Below are 22,293 nucleotides of genomic sequence, written 5' to 3'. Positions count from 1 at the left end.
ACCACAACCTGTCAAGGGAAGAGAACAATGCAATCCATGCACTCCAAAACGATGAGAATGTTGTCACCCTCCCTGCAAACAAAGGCAATGCAATGGTCCTGTGATCTCCATTACAGTCCAGCCTGTGAAAAGCTGACGAAAGGTCCCCCACCAAGAGCCCAAAGAGAACTGAAGAAGCTGCAGGCACCCATCGAAAGGCATCCGAAAGCAAGAACCATCTACCTACAAAAGTACCCCCCCCCCCCAAAAAAAATTTCTGGCTGCGCCACTGCCTCCAGCTCGCCTATCGAAACCGCTCGGCACCATAATTTTACAAGGCCTTACAATTCCCACAACCACTGTCCCGCACTGTCCTGCCATGGATTTCATTGTCAAAGTATCTCCATGGACTGAAGTAACTCTAATCTCCACCAGACTCTGGCACCGTTCATGGGCAACACACCAACTTACATATGCAACGCGAGCCATTATGTAGAGCACATGAAAGATGTGACAATAAGCAGTGATGGGAGCATCATCTCATTCGATGTCGTGTCCCTGTTCACCAGCGTGCCCATGCATAGCACTAGCGTTGTCCTGTGCACAGTAGCTTTGAATAACAATCAACTCTTGGGCGAAAGAACCTGCCTAAGCATCGACGAACTGTATCACCTACTGAAGTGTTACCTCAAGGGCACAGTCAATGGCAGCTTCTACAAACGCCAGCGGGACCGCGATGGGGGTGGCGATCTCCGTTACAGCTGTGAACCTCACTCACAATGGAACATATAGAATAGACAGTACGCTTCAAGGGTATAGGCAGAAAGTGCTACAGCCCAACCTTGTTCTTTGGCGACTCCATCTGCTTAGGTACGTATATACATACTCTAGGGGTTGATTGCCAGTCGTGAATTCTTCGACTGGGATATTAATCATTGGCTTTGTGTATTTAATATATTTAGCATGCTGAATTAGCAGTGCCTCAGTTTAGGTCAGCAATCTTTCTGTGCTTCCCCCAATCTTCTAACCTAGTCCGTGATATATCCCACTAAAAGGTTTTCAAAATCTTTGAGCACACCCGTGGTGCACCCCATAAAAGTGGTTAAAATCCTCGTGCAACTTTTCATTTAACTTCGTAACCCATGTTGGACCTCCCCAAGTTCAACCCCTAGTAGAGGCCTGTTAAGATGCAGATATTATTAGCGCCCTCCGCTGCTTTACAAGACCATGGTCGGATGTTCTGCAGCTGCTGGAGTCTGAGGACCAGTGGTGAGCTTCATGTGGTGGCCAGGTACTAGTCGTACAGACAGTAGCGCCAGGAGGAAAACCTTCAGAGTCAAAAAGTGATTATCCCAGCCATCTAATGTCCTTGCTTCCGACTCTTCCACTGCAGCATGCATTGCTTGGTGCATGGCGTGCAATAATAAAAAAAAAACACAATTTGCACAGAGAAGAACTACTTTTCTTTTAAAAAATCCCACAGAAATCACTATGCTTGCAGCGAGAAAATTCTTCGCAAGCTAGAAACCTCACAAAAAGAAAACGCAAGTGGCGAAGCCACACTGAAGTTCCCACACCCATTGCAGTCTTGTCACAGATATTTTGATGGTATCTACTTGGCCCTACATAGCTCCTATCGGTATAACAGGGGTTAGCGAATTTGCACTACTTTTGTTGAAATACAGTAGGATGCAGCATATTTCACTTTTTGGCCCAGTTTAGAGCAACTCGACCAGAAACACTGAGCACGTGTTATTTTACACCAAAGACGAGTTCTATTTGCATAACATCTTTATTGACTAGAAAAATTATGAAAACTTACAATAAAACAGGTAGCACATAGTATCTAGCTATAAAAAATGTTCACTTTCCATAAAATCGCTATGATATCACCATAACGCTTAGCTACCTGCAGCTGCATCAAGAAAATATTATCTTCTGACAATGTAAACGTACAAGGGAATGGCACATAAAACATGCATTGATGCAGCATAGCTACACATCACAATCGCCTGCACTGCTTACTCAAAACCTGTGGAAGGAGAATATCCACATCAGCAGCTCAGATTACACTGGTCCCCTTAGCACCATTGGAATTGCTTTCGTCCTAGCTTTGCATGCTTGTAAATGAAACGTTACTGAGTGTTCTAGTTAAAGCATTGCGGTATAGCTAATTACACTGCCTGTTGAGCAATATAGCTGCTGCAGAGTCCACAGGGTAACATTATTCAAGAGATGTGACAATTCCTTGTCCACCTGTGTTTGCACTACTTAGACTGTGTGGCCAGCTACTAGGCTAGGCAACCGCTCTCTTCTCTCTCAGTGCTCAATGACTGAGCACTGCTGCTGCCAGCCACAACCTTGGGGCAGCCACAGCACCAGGCCTGGGAAGCACACACCTGCAATGTACATCACATCCACAGAGTAAGTATATGTGTGTGCACAACAGCCATGGGCAGGTGTGTTTCCATACTCTAAAAAGCACAGCAGCAATACTTCCAGTTGCTGTCACATGGAGAGTCACATGATCCAAGCGGAAACATTCCGTAAGATGTCATACCACTGGAAAAGGAAGAATCTGCCTAGTGCCGCATTAGTATGATTAGTTAGCCATTTATGGTGCTTGGCCAGTGTTGCAGGAGACCACTTCATGGTTCCAACAGTTTTGTCTGATAACTACGGTACTGTGAGAACCAGAGTCAGCACCGATGTGCCATGTTACTAATGATGCCATATGTTACAATGACCTGAGGTTCAGTTTCTGTCCTCTTTTGGGTATGGAAACATGCCATCAGAGGGCACCCATGAAATTTTAACCTAGCAGTTAAGGGTCTTTTGAAGGCTTGTGCAAATATTTAAATCATTAGAATATTCAGACAAATATTACAATATTCAAATTTGATTTGATTCACATTTAATTAAAGCATAGAAAATTTCAACATATTCGAAATGAATAAATAGGTGTATATCAATCCACATCTAACCCTCCATAGAGGTGGTTTCACTGTAGTGGAAGGATGCTAAGCCGTGAAAGCACCTGTCTAAATATTAGCATGCAGGTAATTTCTTGTAAAGGTAGTTTCATTGCTGTTAAGAGATGTTAAGCTATGAAAACACCTAATTAAAAAAAAATCTGCACTGCTGCAAAGTCCCACTTCAAGGTTAAATTAACCTATTACCCTTACACTGATCCATCATTTGCTTCATAATTTTTTTAAGTTTCATTTTTTAAGTTTCATTTTTTTAAGTTTCTTGTTATACCAACTAATATGCTGAAGGTGTAGTAAATTTTAAAACAACATATTTTACAGGTTATCACTTGTATTCTACTAGAAAGCCAAGTCCTACTGCTTTTCAATGTTGTTTATTTTTCCTTTAAATGGTTTTTGCGCAGGCCTTGTTTCAATAAAAAAAATATATATTGTGCACGTTAGCTAGGTCATGACAAATGTGCCCACTTTTATTTATATGTGATGTATAATATATAAATTCGACTCAAACTTATTCGAACAAAATCGCTATTCGGACCTGAAATTCACTATTCGCAGAAGCCTAATCTTTTGTACAGGCAGCCCTGCATAATGTGGTAGTCAAGCAGCTTCGTATACAGTACAATAAGTGTACACCAAAGATGTAAGTTCTGCTTCCAGTAGTGTTCCCCCAGAGGTGACGACTAAAGCGGCATTTCATTTATGGTAAGGCACTACTTGTGTGGTGATTATCTTGAAAAAGGTAGCAGTTCAACCACCATACATTTCCAGTGATCAGTAATTTGAAAATTTTTTTGACATGCAGCATGTTTTTTCTCCATCCAGAGCCACATAATGCAAATACAGTATGATACCTATAATAAAAAGTACAGTTAGGAGACGATATACCAAAGTAAAAAATATCAGCACATATTTGGGCGATCCGAAAGGCCACTTACAATTTAAGGTATGTATTCTTAAACTTGAGGGGATCGAGAATGATTTCCCTTAGCTTCTTGGCCCCAGCCAGCGTGCTGTGCCAGCCATGAGCGCCTCGGTCACTGGGCTTTGTTCCCCATGCTATCCAAGCTTTTCTCTTCCTGGTACCTATACCTCCTGACAGTGCACATCGAACTCCACGCTAGCATTCTTCCTCACTGAATGCCAGTGACGGCTCCTGGACCCTCTCTCCGCCTGAGCTAACTTCTGGTTTGCCATTAGTTGCCGCAAAAAGATGCTCTCAGGCTCGCTACAAGGGTGCCATGCATTGCCTTAGCAGGCAACTTCCCACTTCCGCACTCACCCAAGTTACCACGGATATTCGCTGGCTGTCAATTACGAATACAAATGTCCAGTCGTATGGATATCCACCACGGATAGCCAATGGACATACTGTGAAAATCCATGTCCCATGTGGCTATTTTGTGGACGTCCAAACTGGATGTCTGACGGGAGACTAAGTTTTGAACGTAACTGGATGTACATTTAAGAACATGCCAAGGATATGAGTACTTGCTCATCAATTATTGTAAAATTAGAATGTAGTGAAAATATATCTAGATCTGCCGAATCCCGAGTGACAATCCTGTAAAATTTCATCAAAGATGCTACTATAACATTCATTCAAACTTCGGCACACACATTTGATTCCAGGATGCCAATTTTGCTTCATGCGGCAAAACAATCTGATTGATTCAATATGTGTATTGTATGTCATAAAAAAACAATGTATTTAGTGTTGTTATTATCGCATGTGAACTGACAGAAATGTGGATCGAGTGTGTCATGGCAGTCATCTTCTAGGCAATCTTTCATGCGCCAGCCTCGACACTTCTCAACAAGCGGTACACTGCAATTGCTCAGATTCCTCGAACGTACACGTCAGGCTAGCCATGCCCCTCTGGATGTGTTGGGAGAAAACATGTGCCATTGTGCCCATTGTCCCGAAACCTGCTTGACCAGCGATGCACACAGGGAAGGAGTGCGATAAAGGATGGTCTTTTGTGTCGCGTCGCACGTGTGTACACTGAGCCGGTCTTCGAGGCTCCAAGCGGCAGAAGACAGATTTTTTTTCAAGTGTGCTCTCGTGGACATCAACAGCAATATGTGAAGTTATGAAGGATGACTCTTCTAGAAGAAACACCGAAACGTGGCATGAGCCCGCCACTGTTTTCGGCAGAGATTACCACGTCAAGCAGCAGCAACCCCGCTCACTCGCATGGCACAGATAAGGGCACATGTTACATATCTGTTCTTTACGTCTAATATTGGACATTTATATATTCTTATCACGCGTTAATTATTGTCCATCATTTGTATAAGCCTTGCTAATACGTGGTGGGTTTCCAGTTCTTTTATTTGTTCGAATATTCCTTGCTATTAACCGATTTAGGACGAGCACGTGGTCAGTGCCTCTTAACCTTCTTTAGAAGATGTGCTACACCCAATAGTCTTTCTCCTGTGCTTGTCCGTGTGTACATATTGTGGTTACTAGAATAACTTCATTTTATTTAGAATTCATTTGCAGCAGAAAAGCTCCGGCAGAAAAAAAGGCTGGCCTCCAAAGCTGTGTGGGTAGGTTGTTCACATGAAAAGTTTTTCTTGAATATGCACTAGCTATATACACACAAACACTATATATATATATTCTCGAAGGGCCTGTCAATGTCCAAGTTGGATGTTCTAGAGGGATGTCAAGCGAACGTACAAATTTGTTACCTTTACACATCTGATGTATGTTCATCGTACATACAGTGTACATCCGTGGACATCTCATGGATGTTCAGAATACCCGAAATGTGCGTCCTGTCGTATGCCTACTGGATATCTGTGGTTACTTGGGCAGTGGTACCCTTAGCGTGGTAGCCAATGGTACTGCAGGTAAGCAGGCTTGATCAGTCGCCTAGTTTGAGCTATAATCTAGTGACTCTCGCACTGTACTGTGACCTTGGGTTCATAAGCCCACATTTGTTGCCATACTGCCCAGAATTCGCTGTGTTGGAGTCAACAGACCTGGCCTTAACATCTTTGTATGTTGCTCTGTCTGTCTGTCTGTGTGCGATGTGACTGCCGAATTCAATCTCTAAGGCGGAAAACACGCCTTGGTTGCCATGATTTGACACTGCACAGTTGAAAGCCAAATGCCGCATCGTCATGAGATAACGAAAATTTGGCTTGAATTGAGGGGAAAAGCCAGTAGCCAAGAAATAGCCAGGCAGCCAAGAAATTTTCCTGCCGCCATCGGCCAAAAAAAAGTTGCCTAATTGGTATGAAGTAGCCAAATCTGAAAACCCGGTGCATAAGCGCACCTGAAGTGCTATCCGCTACCACAGAGAGGGTTGACCAGATGTGCAACTGAAAAGTGCTGCATAAGTGCGCCACGTAACCAGCTCATGCAGGCCTGTCGGCATCTGTCTATGATGAATGGGTACCAGCAAGAAGAGAGCCGGAGGAAAGAGGGGGCCTGGGACCTGAAATGGGTGGTCAACAAGGTAAAGACAGGCCCTATGTAACTACTTGGTGATAGAACACAAAAGGGAGGCACTCGCAGCTCCAAATGTTTCACTGACACAAAGAACGTGGTAGATTGGCATCTCATTTCGTTTGTCCAAGCTGATCAGCCTTCAGCACACCGTGGCTAGCAAACAGCAGTGTGCCAACAGCTGACAGTTATTGCTAAAGCTGTGACAAGTCATGACATTCACGAAAACTCGACGTACACGGTAGAAATTTTCGGCAGCCAGGCTGGCCAGAAACAAAAGTGAACAAGTACGCCTCTTGTTGTCACTTTGGAGCTAAGCCTACTACGCCACAGTCACAAGCAGAATGCTCACGTGAATTCTGTGGTTTCACGCCTCACCGGTGTTTGGACTACCCAACTCAACATTCCGCCAGCAACTTCAGCAAAAAGAAAGGCCACTTTGCAGAGGTGTGCTGCTCACAGAAGTATAAGCAGGAAAGCTTGGCTCCATTCGCCTGCATGCCGTCGGGACACCCGCGGCAGCAAAGCTTGTCGCCGTTGCCGCTGACAACTACACAGCACAGTTTAAAATAGACATTTAGGCTGAAGCATCTGCCACGCCTAGCGACATCCCTATGCTGCCTGACAAGTTAAACCAAGTCAACAGTCTTCTCAACAGCCCTGGAGGGCAGCCATTTTGCATGACTTCCGAACCAAGTAAAAATGAATTGTCAGCGCCCCTGTGTGATTTAGTTTCTCACTGTGCCTCTTTTGAGACTGCCAGAAATCCAAGAACTCCAAATAGTCAAATTTCTTGACCTCAAATGTTCAAAAGCAATGCTGCATGCTGAGCTCTGGACGAGTATATGCTACGGCTGAAACCCGATGCCGTGCCATTATGCTAAGCGTCCCTCGCAGGATCTTTATTTCACTGCTCAAGGCCCACAGCGAGCTGGGCAAATTGGAAAAGGAAACATCACTAGAGTTAGAGTACTGCTCGGAATAATGAATCACCTCCCCTGATTCTTGCATACATCTCAAAAAGCACAGCACCCATCAGGACCTTGCTGAACAAGCGTCCAAATTGGATACGGCAGTATGAGCAAAAAGCATCATTTGGGAAAATTAAGTATTCTTGACACCAGAAAGGTGCGTGGCCAAACAACACCCGTCATATGCCACCAGTGTCTGCAAAAGCAAGCCCGTTTGGACTCGGTGCAGTCTTGCAACGCAAGCAACTCTCTGGAAAGCACCGCCCAGTTGCGTTGACTTTGAGATCAACAACTCAGGACGAATAGCTTTACAAACAGAATGAAAAAAAAAGCTTGGGTAATGTGAGCTATCTGAAAGTTCAATGAGTTTATCTGTAGCAACCCTGTCAACACACAGACTGACCACCTGCCGCGCTTGTTTCACCTCTGGGTAAGATGGAGCTGGACATATTACCTCCTCAGATTCAAAGACTATGGCTCAAGAACATGCAACACTAGTCCAACATGCTGCACAGGCCAGGAAAGCTGCTAGCCACAGCACAACCTCGTAGCGCATCACCCACAACGCATTCACTCGTCCAGACACTGTGGACACTCCATTCTCCCATTGGACTTTTCAAGCTTGAAGATGGAGATATAGAGGTCGCCACGATATAGCCCCTTTGTTATGCTGCCAACGGAGTGTGGCGCCCCCTGTAACTTGTATGTGCGTGCCCGGGCCCAATAAAAAGCGAGTGAACTTTCTTCCAAGCAAGAGTGTGTGCATGTCAATCACTGCGTGCCCATGACCCTCTGGCACTAACAACATAGCAGTTTCGTCCCTCTGTTTGCTTGTCCACTTTGATTTGATGGAAAAATGCTGTTATGAATCACAATCTTTGAGTGATCGATGAATGAATGAATGAAAAACTTTTATTGTGGTCCTGAAGGATTCCACCACCGTGTTATAGAGGTAGGATTGCGGGCCGCTCTCACGTTGGGACGGGGAGGCCCAGCTTCACCGCCGCATTGTGGGCCTTCTGAACAGCCTTGAGTTGTTGTATGAGAACCGGACTTGTGAGCATTAAATGAAAGGAGTTCTCAGAAAACTCTTCATTTTTTCTTTGTAAAGAGGGGCACCTCCAGAGTGAGAAAAAAAAAATCTGACACACAATCCCATGCTGGTATTGTAATGGACACAGGAGTACAAATATACTTCTTTCAAAGAACGTGTGAACTAGAAGAAAAAAAACTCACAACTGCATCACATCATTTTTCAATACCTCAGCTATGAAGTGTATGGCCAGAAAAGGGTGAAAAACTGGAGCATTTCAACAATGATTAACTACTCTGTCTGTGAATGAAGTTCAATATGCAGGTATGAGATTTTCAAGTGGATGTTACTAACAATGCCAAGCTATTATTATTCCACGGCCTGTTATAACAGTACCTGCCTACCTGCACATTGCTTAGCAAATGGGCATGTCTAGGAGGTGTGTTTGTGATCAGTGCTGCAGCAGATTCGCAGCCTGGTGACACGCAGCATCCAGGCAGCCACAGCTGTGTACAGCTTGCCTGCCATCAGAACCAGCACGAACTGGTGTGCCAGCGCCCAGAGCCGATAATGGGGGCCATAGAATGGGTCCGACACAGCGGGGCACAGCATGCTGTTCAGGTTTACTTCAGTCGCCTGCACACATTTCAGACACAACAATATTAAGCACGAAATTATTTTAGCTGAAAGTTTTCAGCAACTTTTGCATTTTATTGAGCCATACGGCCATTCAAACAGGATCATCTGGGCATTGTTGTAAGATCAAAAACGATACATCTGAGCAATCAGTCGAGTTAAATACAGTACACTCTCAGTGATCTGAAACCTCTCAAACAAAATGCTGCTTTAATGGAACAACTGTCTCTGATATCATTGGTATCATACTAGGCCAGCACAGTGTAACACATCTCCAAAAAAAGAAGAGTACAGAGCTCTGTTACCAGTGCGAGCGCTTGCAGGATGAGGAAGTGGTAGAGGTACTGCAGTGCCAGGCTGAGCAACGCCCAGCTGAGGTCAGCCAGGGGCTCTGTGCTGAAGACGCCACCAAGCCGCTTCAGGTAGCAGGGCACAGCCAGCATCAGTCCATGCTGCACCCAGTACACTTCTTGCTCTAGTGGCAGCAGCCGTGTGTTCAGCACCGGAAACAGCAGGGCCAGCAGGGGACCGTTCAGCCAATGGACGTGTACTCGAAACAGCACCGTCAGCAGGCGAGACGTGGGAGGTGCGGCGAGCATAACTATCTGAAAGGCATGTTTTGGCACACAGTACTACAGGCACACATTTTGGTACTTCATTTTGGTAATTAATCTGCAGTAGCAGTTGATTGTTCACAAAGTACTTGGTACCGCTCAGTTGCAACATGACGGGTTCGATAATCCTCGTTGCGGTCAGATGAACCTCCACAGCTGCTAGACACTAATCTAAAGGGACACTAAAGTGAAACAATAAGTTAGTTTAGACAGATAAATTATACTATGAAAACTCTGGCCTCCTTAATTTCCTCACCATATGTCTATTGCCATAAAGACCCACGTATATTCCAAGATATTTTTTTTTCTAGACTTTATCACGCAAAAATCCTGCAACATATTATAAGCGGATCCAAAGAATATTCTACTAGAATTCACAGTTTTGGCTTTGGTATTGCACGGCGCTCTTATCATCATTAGGCTTCTGTGTTAGGTAGCATTTATGTCCCAAGGTATTTTTTCTCTTATAAGAAAAATCTAGGAATTTTAGGTGTTATCATTATTGCTGGCATTGGCTGTCCTAGCAATTACTTGGTACACATCACCACGGCCACAATATTACGCCATGTCAGGACCGCAACAGCAGTATTTGGCTGCCTTTAAAAAAAATGGCGATCTCAGCCACTGAAACTATCAGCAACTGTGTTGCGGGGCAGCAGTTCAACGAAAACAAGTAAAACATTTGTGGTTGGTGGAAACGGAAGACAGCGCTCTTCATGAGCAGCAGTCTAAAAAGTTTTCAGCAGCAGAAAAATGGAGCATTTTCAAACATGGAACGGGAATCAAGAAACTATTTTCGGGAGCATTGAAGCACTGATGGGGCTTCTATTAGTACTCTTGCTTGACGTGTTTCGGTGTCACCTCCACGAAGCGACTGCTGCTCGACTCTCATACTGAGCTTGTCACCAATATGGAAGGGATGACATCACAGCTGTGCCTCAATAAACCAGCTAAGTACCCCATTAAGAACCTGTATATTGTAGGGGGTCTGTCCTATGTACAGCTGACGCAGAAGCCAAAGCTTCAGGCGCACACAGTCGTACCGCGCCGGATTAACGTCCCCTATCTGTAGCTAGTCTCATTACAGCTACACAAGTTCGGGCGAATAAGGCAACAGGCTAGGTCAACAACAACACTATATTGCTAGGCATTAGCATTAGTACGTAAATGTCGCGAGGAGATAGTACAGAAAACAAGGATAGACGTTTACTCCTTGGTTGTTGACGTCCTCGGCTCGCAGGGGGTTGCGGATTCGGCCACCTTCGTTTCTAGCCGGTGTCAGAGAGAGCGTGCGGCCGTCCGCACGCTAGTTTTGTTCACCCGGTTTCCCTCTCCCTGACGAGAATAATACCTTTTCTCGCTGAGGGAGGGGAACCGTTCCACGCACTGGGAAAGGGGGAATCGCGAGCGCCGGCCATGGAGTTGTTCCCGCAACTAGGCTTTCGTGCTGCCGTGAAAGAGAAAGGGAAGCTGGGCGCATGTGCTTCACATCCTCCCATTCAGTTTCAGTTTCATTTGTTTCAGCTTCCATTTTGCCATCCACAAGTTCAATCAATTACATAGTTTTATGCTGGACACGCCGTCTCTACTGTCATCAGCATCACAACCCCATTACAATATAACATGAAAGTGAAACTTGCTTTCGCAGAAATAATATCCAATGTGTAGTGTTTTACTCACCAGGTTTTACAATTTTGATTGAGCTGACAAGTGCGATGCGTAGATGAGGCGTTCATGATCACGCCTGCCAAAATTTGCAATGCTACGCGCCGCGGAAATGGGTCAAATTTCAAGATCAACACTGCTCCCCCTTCCTTTTGCGGGCGCACGCCCAGAGAATGAGGGCATGACGTGCGCGTATGAATAGCACTATGTACAAGGAAATGCAGTGATATTGGTTGTCTACGTAGACGACTGTGATCTGACGTTGCCAACAGTAATACGTGGCATGGCAAAAATTATTTAACACGACATGTGTAGTCTATATATTTGTTGCTTGAAGAAATGAAGAAATATTTAGATAAATGATGAGACGCAACAAGGAAATGTGAGCGTTCTTTTTTTTTTCCGTGAACTGCAACGAGATGCGGGGCTAATGTGCCGGCGCTTCGCATGCGTTCGTGTCCCCACGGTCAGCACATCGAGCAGACGACAGCCGTGGAATGCTCCTACGCATTCGCGCACTCATTGTGCTCATCTATTCTACCGCGTCTAAGCCAGCGTTTCCAAGCCATCCTGCAGAAACAGACAACGATGGTCAACAAAAAATTAATAGTAAGAAAAAAACGTCGCTTGCGTGCAAGAGGATTGGGCTTGTTCGGGCACGACATGCGCATGTAAACTTTTGGTCGGATGCCGGAGAGGGTAGGGAAGAGATTTAGCTTGCGAAGGCAACGCGAAGGAGCGGCAAGAGTTTCGAGCAGGCCTACTTTCATCCGCGTTCCGCGCCGCTACAAAAAAAAAAAAAAAAAAAAAAAAAACCTGTTTTTCAGCTCGTAATCAACCGATTCAAAAACTTTTTGTGGCAAAATGTTTCTCATCACCCAACAACTTCCATGGTCAAACTAAAATTTGGTACGGGGCCTGGAGAGTGGCCCTTTGAATGAGAGCTTGTACAAGGTCTATTGGTGCACCCACATTGACTTCGATGCACCCAAATTGACGGCACATCTCCATTGCAACGACTAACACCAATGATCATGATTTACCTAACTGTTGTGGTATGTATCTGGAATTGTTAACATTTACCTGGAGACAGCGCATAGTGAATCCCACACAGTCAGGTCATCAACAAGCAAATAATAAGCACTGGTACTTAATACTTCAGGACACAAACGACACAGTGCGTGCTTGCAAGTAGTACGGTAACAAACACCTGTGCCCTGTGCTCATGCAGACATGCAACGCTCAGTGGTGTTCCACGTCTCACTGACCTAAAGCCCATGATTGACCTCTCTCTCGCTCCACCAAGGCATGGCATTCACATGTCGACATTGTTGCTTTTCTGCAGCGCTTATTGCAGTAGTTTTATTAAACAATGATATCATACTCAAAGCAGTCAGCAGCAAAGAAGCACCATGGCTGTATATGGAAGCTGCACTACTCTGACAATGAGCCATCACTCGCTAACACAAAGTGAAATGCGAAGAAAGTGTGTCTGGGGTGACTTCCCAATGCCAGCGCAGCCAGTGTTTTCTACTGGTATTGTAATACTTCAACTATGGCCTCTTAAAACTCCATGCTTTAAATGTGCCATGACCAAATATTTACCCATCAGCACTAATAAACATCATGCCGCATTGCTCTTGCTTGCCGCTCACAGACGTCAGCACCACACTGCCCCACCTAGCCCCTCAGACGGAGAACGCCTGGAGATGCATTTGTAATGATCCGTGGAGCTGCCTCGGTAGCTCTGTTGGTAGAGCGCCAGGCACCGATCATCCCGGACTGAGAGTCGTAGGTTTGATTACTGGCGGAAGATTTTTTTTTCCTTTCTTGCCTGCATCCATTTCATCAAAATTGTATCTGTGGTGGAAATACGTCATAAAGTCTTGGTGGACCCTAGCATAAAATACTTTCATGTTAAAAGGCTAGCAGATTCACAACATTGCTATAAAGCACACCTACCTGTAGCATGGTGATGATGTGGCAGGGGTTGAGGATGTAGATGACAGTGCGTGAGGCAAACTTGAAACCAAGCTCCATGCCAAACACCAAGCATAGCAGCACCAGTAGGCAGCGCTTGCCACCCCGATCTTCGCGCACAACCTTTGGTGCTGGAGGCACCTGCATCCCGAAATTATTCAACTCGCTCCACCTTGCCACAAAATGGCAGGAAGTAGAAGATGGAATCTCGCGATGAAAGAATTCCGTGAACAGGGATTGTGTGCTCGAGCCAATGTTGCAACAAGCATACTTGTCCTCTAGCAAGAACGTGTGTTCTAGCCTTGATTAAGACAAGTTCACTTGTTGAAACGTCGGCTAAAACACACATTCCCCAGCTACAGATTTTTGTCATCTACCTTGCCATAGTAGTGTACATGACACATGGACACTTGCAGTCAATCGTACTAAGACAGATTCCCACAATTCTGTCTTAAAAGGTTACCTTAAAAATATTTCTTGCATATTAACATTAATATAGACTGATAAAAAAATGGAGCTGGGGCAATGTTTGTGCTGTCCAAATAGTTTTTATCGATAGCTACCTCTGACTGAATATAACTGTGCAACTTTAGTAGGGAGTGTCTTAATCAAAGTTTAAGAACGTCTTTGTCATAGTTTACAGCCAATTTATATTATGTCCACTGAAGGATAAAGGCCTCGTCCAACTCATCTAGTGTGTACTATCTTTCGTGAATTAATTCCATTTCCTTCTTGCGAACTCAGCTGAATTACTCCATCAGCCATCATCACCTTATTTTCCTTTCACTTGGCATCCACTGGTTGTCTTCTGCCCTGCGCATCATGCAGTCTTTTGTTTACCATCAGCTACAACTTTATGTTGCCAGACCCTTTCTACATGTTCCTATCTCTTAGTGTTACTCCTGTGATTTCCATTGCATGCTGTGTGGTCTTTATTTTTTCAAGTTTCTTTGTTTCAGCAGTATGTGTAAGAAGACAGAGACAGCAGCAGTTTGGAGAACATAACCACGAGTGAAACAGGGTGAAAATGGATGTGCCAAGTGAGTGTATACGACCCGCCAGCCAGGTAACTGAGAAATAGCAATTAACCAGTGAAATTATCTCATGCTATGTCATTAGCTACAGCAAACATACAGTGTCCAATGCTCAGTGGCACTAGTGTCAGTCGAAGCCGGTCGAGGCCACACGGTGGAGCGTTTCAGTGAATCGTGCCGACGGCTGAACATATACTCTCATGCAGACTCCATGAATCGGTTATCGTTAAAAAAAAGTTTACTGTTTTTCAGGCTATTACTAATCAAATGTGTGACAAAGCTACAACTTCACATTTGCATGACACATTGTGAAGATGCTGCCACAAAAATTTAGCGAATAAGTGCTGCAATAAGAAATTTACAGGATATAGAACACCAGCTTTAGCTGTTTTCAGTTTCTTGCTCGACCTTGACACCCTTCTGAGCCGTGGAGGAGCTGGGCATAGCCCGCTGTAGTGACTGTGCCGACAAAGTAACACAACGTCAATGATTACGTCACCGGAACGCAGCCAATTATCCAGCAAGGCTTGTTACTATTCTTGTTCAAGTGAGAAAGGCACTAGGGTACCCTAAGTGGCACGAAGGAGAACCATGATAAATGCGCGGCCAAAACGGCATCGCTGTGGGGCTAAGCTGCTATTTTGTAGTGCAGAGAACCAATTCACGAAATTGGTGCACCGTAACATTGTTCATGGACAAACTTACATCACTTCGTTTACGAGGAGGATTGAACAGAAGGTAAAAAAGGACACAAGGATCGTTTTTCAAAATGAAACCTATACGTAGTGCACAGCACTACGATAGTCATAAAATGAGATTGCTGTAGCTATCTGCACTAATTGGTAAGCTTATTTGGGAGATCAGAACCTTCCATACTTTCCTGATATGATTTCTTAATTCATCTTTTGAAATTCATTGCCATCATTACCAGTGAATGCAGAAAATCAAAGGCACTGCTATGATTGCTGAAGAGCAGTACGACATTCCTGACTTTCCTTTTTTTTTATTTTTTTTGGGGGAATGGGGTGGGGGGTTCTATATTGTCAATTTCTATTAAGCTTCTGTAAACGCTGGCTCCCTATAAATAACCTACCTTCCACATATCAAAAGCTTTTTTTTTGTCATTAATGTCATGAGATACGAAGAATTTCCTGCAAACCTGAGTGTTGTACTTTTTTATTCTTCAAGGTACTCATTCAAGGATGATCCTACCTTTGGCCTTGGGCATAACAGTGGGGAGGGTTACGACATGGATACAAACATTTTTTTTTATTTGGACAACATACTTGCCTTCATGGAGTTTGTTCCACTTAACTACACAAGAAAAAAATTTGCGAACATATGTAGCCTAGGCCAGTATTCATGCATTTTGAGTTTATAACTGTTGCATTAGAAAATGCATCACTTCGTTGCAATGCGAAGTTTTTGCACTGCTAACAGCAATGAAGTTATCAAGAAAACAAGCCGACCACACTTCTACCGTCACGTACCTATTTTTGTTCCATGGTAATAATCTGTTTGGAGAAAGTATTGGAAAGGCCACCTCAGCTACTGTTGATCCCCCTCCCACAACGCTAAAATAAAATAGAGCTTCACTGAATTCACCTCCGCTGTTACTTAAACTTAAGCCGTTTTCACACGAGGAGACCAAATGAGATTTCCTACTCGGTATATCTTTTTTCCTATGTATGCACCGGTTAGGCAGCAATAGTTTGTAGACATCCACTGCGGATCCCGATGATATCACAGAAAAGCTGCCAGCCAACCCTGCGGCCTTCATTGTTCGCAGTTTTCTTAGTGCTGCTGTTGCATGTAACAGGCAGAGCATAACACATATTGCGTGTGCTGCACCTTAAAGGGGTACTTCAACACTATAGAAGCACCTGTATATTATTAGTGGTTTGAGCAGACTGACTGCTGGGGATTGTTTTAGCGTAGGTCTAAGCACAGATATCATTTGACTTAGTGTTTTCTTCATGCAATAATGTCACTACATCACTGCTGCATCGGCGCATAGTAGCACTCACCAGAACTACTGCGGCTGAAAACAGCAGAGAAGAGCGCAAGCCTACGATAAGATAAATGTGACAATAGAAGTGATCGCGGCATGGCATGAAACATGAGATTGCTGTTGTGTTTCGCTTTTCTTTTCTGTGCTTTTTTCAATGATCCCCAAACAGATGCTGTCGCTTGAAAAAGGATCACTACAAGTGCAAACCAAGAAAGAGGTGCTGACTGACATCTTGCCTCTGCAGTTTTTACTTAAGCAGGCAGGACATCCATACAAAAAATTTCTCTCTCTTCCCTCCTCTTGCTTCAGTGTGTTTGCAAGCTGCCTCTCCTCACACGTGTGGTGTGTTCTTGATCGCTGTTGAAGCGGTACGCATAATCTCTTTCATTGAGTAAATAATGCTACATTCTCGTAGTTGTTCAGGTGACTTACCGAACAACCCACAAAACAACTTTGCGCAGTCCCGGGATGCTTGTTCGATAGGGGGCAATCGCGCTTCACCGCCTTTGTCGTTCTACTAATTCCTTTCTCAAAATGACAAAGGCATCTGTGAAATTTTCTTATAACGACATGAAGAGGAATGGTGGACGAAGCCTCGCTTTGAAGCAGGACAACTCAAGCTTCAGGCACCCCATTGCTTGATGCTGTTATGGCAACAGCGTCAATAATACCATGGACAGGACAAGTAACAATGCTGTACGAGCTTGCAGGAGCTTTCAGCTCATTCCCCTGAAATTGCCTCGCATAGTCACTGGAAACTGAAATAGAGTCATGTGACGCTATAAAAATCAAGTTGGGGGTAGACTTCTTTTTTTTTGTATTTCAAATTTCCTAGGCTGAGTAACATCGGGCTGCTGTTCTTACCGCTGCCGTTCTTGATGCACTAATCTGTCCATGCTTAGGTATACACAATTCGTGAGGGGTCGAATAGTGTTGGAGAGCCCCTTTAGACGGTTGATGTGACTGTCACAAAGTGCTGTACATTGAAGGCATGTGGTTGGAGTTGAGCACCCAGAAATTATGTTGTATACCATTGAAACGTGTCGGCATTGATGGCAACTTGTGCTTGAAGCACTGGCTGGTATCTTTTTCGCGATATCGTGATGGGCAGTGGATGCGTACAAACTGCTGCTGTCTAGCCTGTACATGCATGAAAAAAAAAAAAAAACAAAAAAACACATGGCATCTTGTTCAGTCTCCCCGAGTGAAAACTGCTCAAATTCAAGCAACGGCAGAGGCAAATCCAGTATAGCTGTATTTCGGGAGGCTACGTGTAGGGGATTTCCCAGCAGTAGAGGAGACCTTTCCAACAATTTCTCCGGACGGATGTGTGCCACGGAATGTAAAAAAAAAAAAAATAATAAATACAACGTGGTACTGAGAGTGCGATCGACTTGTTTCCTTGACAACTTTATTGCTGTTTGCGGCGCGACAACTTTGCATTACAATGAGATAATGCATAAAAAATCGTGAAAGTGGTTTGCAGAAAATCAAACCAAAAAAAGGTTATTAAACGAAGGTCGTTCACGGCGAACCAACTTCTACAGCGACTTCATAGAAATCACCAATACTTCACCAGAGAGAGAAAAGGAAAATCAGGCATGCTAATTTGCAGGATGGGAAAACAAATCTGGATAACAGGCGATAGAAATGATATCTCCAAAGGACGGTGGCGGAGTAGGCCGGGACAACCTCTCGCGGCATCGATCGCCACGATTTCACTTCTCAACTTGATGACAAAAGAAACAACCGACTTCATAGCCCTCGTGGCTATACCGCGTATGAAAAGGGAGGAATCCTGTTCCAAGTTTGATGAGTGCCCACCTGCAGATGCGACCAACTGCACAGCGCAAGCGCCGAAGCCCAGAGCACAGCCAGCAGAGTCTCCCAGAGACGCCTTCGCGTGGATATGAAGTTGGCGCACTCGGGTCCACCGTTGCCTGCCAAGCTGTGGTTGACGCCCGCGTATGCCCACTCGGAAACCGCCGACAATCCACTGTAACAACTGCTTGCGCTGAACGGTTCCATTGTCGCTCACCACACTTTCAGTGAGCGGGAGGCCGTCCGTCGCACAACTCAAGCAAGTGGGGCCACACAAGCACAACGTTTATCTCGGAGGCTATATGCAACGTTCATAGACTGGTCGCGTTATCAAGCGGATGTCAGGAGAACCTCCTGCCGGATAAGTGTTAGCAGACGACAAAGTTGCAGCATTGCAGCGCGCTCTGTGCTTCGACTGTGCTAGGAAACATGCATGTATGTTTCATACAATACTGAACAAACCAGCTTTTTTTGTGGCGCGATAAATCATATTCAGCTTAGCAATAAACGTGGGCAAATCACGCTGCCAATGATGGCCCACAGCGTTCACATATTTAATCTCCGCCAAGTTTTCTCTAATTACGCAAGTTAGTGAAATGTTAGCATCTGACCTCTTCCACTTTAATCTCCCGGTTGTTCTATTCTACAAATGAATATAATATCAGAACACTCGTAATAAATAAGTGATACGTACTTAAAAACAATCTTTGTGTTTTCCTAGGCTTTATGAATCATGCGAGTTCTACTCTACAAATGAATATAATATCAGAGCACTCGTAATAAATACTTGATACGTACTTAAAAACAATATTTGTGTTTTCCTAGGCTTTATGAATCATGCGAGGGGCCATCCAATCTTTCGGAGTTACGCTGGCTAGCTCGATCCAAGGCGATCGTGAACTACGCACAACTGGCCGCGTTCCAGGTTCAATATTACTCGATCAGCAGGCGCATTCTGGCGGAAATGAACAAGTTAAAGTCATGCACATGCAAAGCTCTTGAGGCCACGCGCTTCCGCGTTGAGATTCCTCGAGCTTTTGCACACGGGCACATACGTTGCTTTATCATAGCTATAGCCAGCGTTGCGCTGATTATTTCGTGCATTGTTGATAGGAGGATGAAGAAACTTAACTTTTTTAGCAAAAAGAAAAACAAAACTACAAGCACACTGGCAGCAAATCTGCTGCACGATCAAGCTGCGCGCTAGAATCGGGAGCACGGGGCCTAAGACCACAAGCAGCTGGCGTGGAAGAACAGAATATGTATTTAACCTGCATATATGGAAGGCACGGGCCGTTTCGAGCAAAATTATCAGGACGCACGTTTCATTTAGCTAAAAATGGGTCGACTAGCTGTGCTTGAGGCTACTGCGCGTCCGCAGGTCCTGGCAGTGCTCCTCCTGCAAGCCTACCATCGATATTGATCCGTTAATTATTTGGAGGCAACCTCACACGCATCCCTCCCTGTTTATTTCACGGCCGCTGGATAAAATCCAGCGCTCGTGCCACTGCCTTAAAACCTTTCACTCGACTTATTCGCCATATTGTATAATTGGCGCAGATCAACGTCGCGCACTCTGGCGTTGTGCGTACGGCAGTCGGCACCTGCGGGCCCTTGGGACAGCGAGCATTTCATCGACCGGCCGACAATTTTTAGTCATTACAGCCAGCTACCCGAACGTTGGTTACAAGCGCCAGTCAAAGTCAGAGTGAAGGGTGTCAAAAGAATTTCAACAAGGACGTTTTGAGCTCACACGCTCGGGTCAACCATAAGAACCTAGAGGAAAACTGGTAATTCAGCCCTACCGCAACAGCTACCGTAAGTGACGTCTCTTTTGAATATGCCTTATGATTGACCCAGAGTATATCCCGGGAACAAACGCATCGCCCTTCACCCTCTCCTGGATTGCCTCTGCGCATAAGCAATCATGGTAAATTCGAGTCAACGTGCAATACGACAGGATCTCCTCCAAAAGTGACCAGGACCTGGCTACCGACTTGATAACCGGCATGAGTCACGGATACTGCTTAAATTTGTCCCACCTCTCCCTCAGCTGGACATATTGTACCCGATTTTGCCTAGCTCAATTCCCTCTTCGCCTTCCCGTGCGTGCTGGGGTCAACACCGTAATCTTCCTACCATCACCTACCTCTCCTTTATTCACCTCGACTTTCAACAGCTCTTCCACAGTTGCCTTATTTTTTTTGTAGCCTTTGTTTTGTCTTGCTCTGTCGCCAAAGCATTCTCTACCTCTGCAATCCTCATCACGAAGTCACTCTGCAGTCATCACTTCCGCCTCGACCACACATCTGCACATGATGCCACCTACGGCCTTCTCTACCGCACAAACCTCAATTTTCAAACCCACCTTACCCACTGAACACTTTTCGACCATGGCTAGATCCGATTCAGATCAATTTACATGGCTTGTCACCACTTAGACGTTGCGAATGATTTTGGCAGTCTGCGCTGCTTTAATCTGGGTCAGCATTCCCTGAAGTAGCGACAACATGGCAGGGTTGCTCTGAACCCTTCAGGGCCGTCAGTGCGCATCGTCAAACCCCTTCGATTTTATGGCCTAGGAAGCTGTTTGCAACCGAAGCTGCTCGGAAAAGACGGTCACCTCTGTGCCGCTTTGTTCAATGTGCTATGAGAGCAGCATGCCGAGTGCCTGGCATCCGTCTTCTGGCACATTTCCCACACTCCATGGTGTCATTGTGGCATTGTGACCTGCCTGACGGATAGCTGTCAGAGAGAGACAGAGAAATAGACTTTATTGGGCAAACCTGCGTGAGGAGGGTGGGAGCACCGTGCAGGGTTCTGCACCCTCCTGTCTATCTAGACCTCAACGACGGCAGGCCCAGCGCGAGCTACTAGGAGTTCGCTCCGTTCGCTTTTGCCGAGCCAGGGCCGCTACAAGCCGCTGGATGGCGATAGCTGTCAGATGCGCCAGTGCCACCATCGAGAAGAGTTAAGATTGCACCTGGCTGCATGGCTGGTTTGCAGGTGCAACATCTCGAAGCGGTCATTGTACTATGCTGTGCCGTCTTATGTTCTCTCCCTGGGGGCAAGCCAGCTGGACGAACCGCACATGCCTCTTCCCTGGGTTGCGACTGAGGCAGTGCTTGATCTTTACAATTTATCAGTTAAGATGAAGACATCTTGAGTGGACTGTCCCGAACAGAATTACTTTCATCAACAGGAAATCTTGGGAACACTAAGGTAGTAAAATGCGAGTGTCGCGACGCTTCATATGCTACCATCTTCATGTGAAGAACACGCTACCTTCAGTAATGTAAATACTGCAAACACTCGTTCCTCCTGTTATCAGCTCCGGTTTCTCTGCTCGACATCTGCCAAAGGCGTGGCTGGTTGGCTGGTTCTGGTCCTATGGGTAGGCCCCCCTTCCCCCCCACTACGTCACCAGTAACCAGTGCTAATATCTAGATGCCACAAAGGGAATAAACTTACTACCAAACTTGGAGGACGCTTCAAATTTGACTTCAAAAATATTAAATTAGACAGCAATAACGACACCTTGTGCGCATTGCCTTCTCAATGAAGCCTTTTCATAATTGTGAAGTTAGCTTTCTGCTATGCAGTGTGAACAACAAATGGTGGCTATTCACTTAATGCAAAAAGCTTGTTCAAGCACGGTTTGCATGTGTTATGATGAAGAAAATGTAGTTTGTTCTTTCGATATAAACACTCATAATAGATAAGCACGCTCAACTAGGACTGTCTTGGGCAAATGTGCAGCGCAGAGAAGCGCACATGCAAATTATGAAAAGGGTTCATTGCTAGCTTGGCTTCATTTTTCGGTGCACGTCTCAACCATGCGGTAAGAACACAAACTACTGTGCATGTTATATTGGCTGTTTCAAGCTATCCTAGGATGACTAACATTTACAGATGTTAAGGGCTCACTATGCTATAATTATTTTTTGCAAATCAGAGAAAGGTCCACTAAAAGTCCGCAAGGCAACACGCAAACCTATGCAGCTGACCGGTTTGTCGATGCTTTTGCGGCTGATGCCTTAAAATGAGGAACTCCTTGTGCAATTCACTCGTCTGACGCCTACCGCGATTCAATGAATCT

General features: G+C 45.1%; 1 protein-coding gene across 1 annotated transcript; it reads right to left on the bottom strand.

Moving 5' to 3' along the window:
- Window positions 1-1,752: 1,752 nt before the first annotated feature.
- LOC119185005 (transmembrane protein 164) lies at window positions 1,753-18,526 on the bottom strand. Its single transcript, XM_037434142.2, has 5 exons — window positions 18,198-18,526; window positions 13,311-13,469; window positions 9,375-9,674; window positions 8,838-9,069; window positions 1,753-2,378 (listed from the first exon to the last, which is right to left on the bottom strand). Exons 1-4 carry the CDS (start codon window positions 18,399-18,401, stop codon window positions 8,866-8,868), a joined length of 867 nt encoding a protein of 288 aa, XP_037290039.2. The 5' UTR covers window positions 18,402-18,526; the 3' UTR covers window positions 1,753-2,378; window positions 8,838-8,865.
- Between the last annotated feature and the right edge of the window lie 3,767 nt (window positions 18,527-22,293).

Source organism: Rhipicephalus microplus, chromosome 1 (genome assembly GCF_043290135.1).
Source record: "Rhipicephalus microplus isolate Deutch F79 chromosome 1, USDA_Rmic, whole genome shotgun sequence".
Taxonomy (NCBI): domain Eukaryota; kingdom Metazoa; phylum Arthropoda; class Arachnida; order Ixodida; family Ixodidae; genus Rhipicephalus; species Rhipicephalus microplus.
This window is presented reverse-complemented; position numbering and strand designations above follow the sequence as displayed.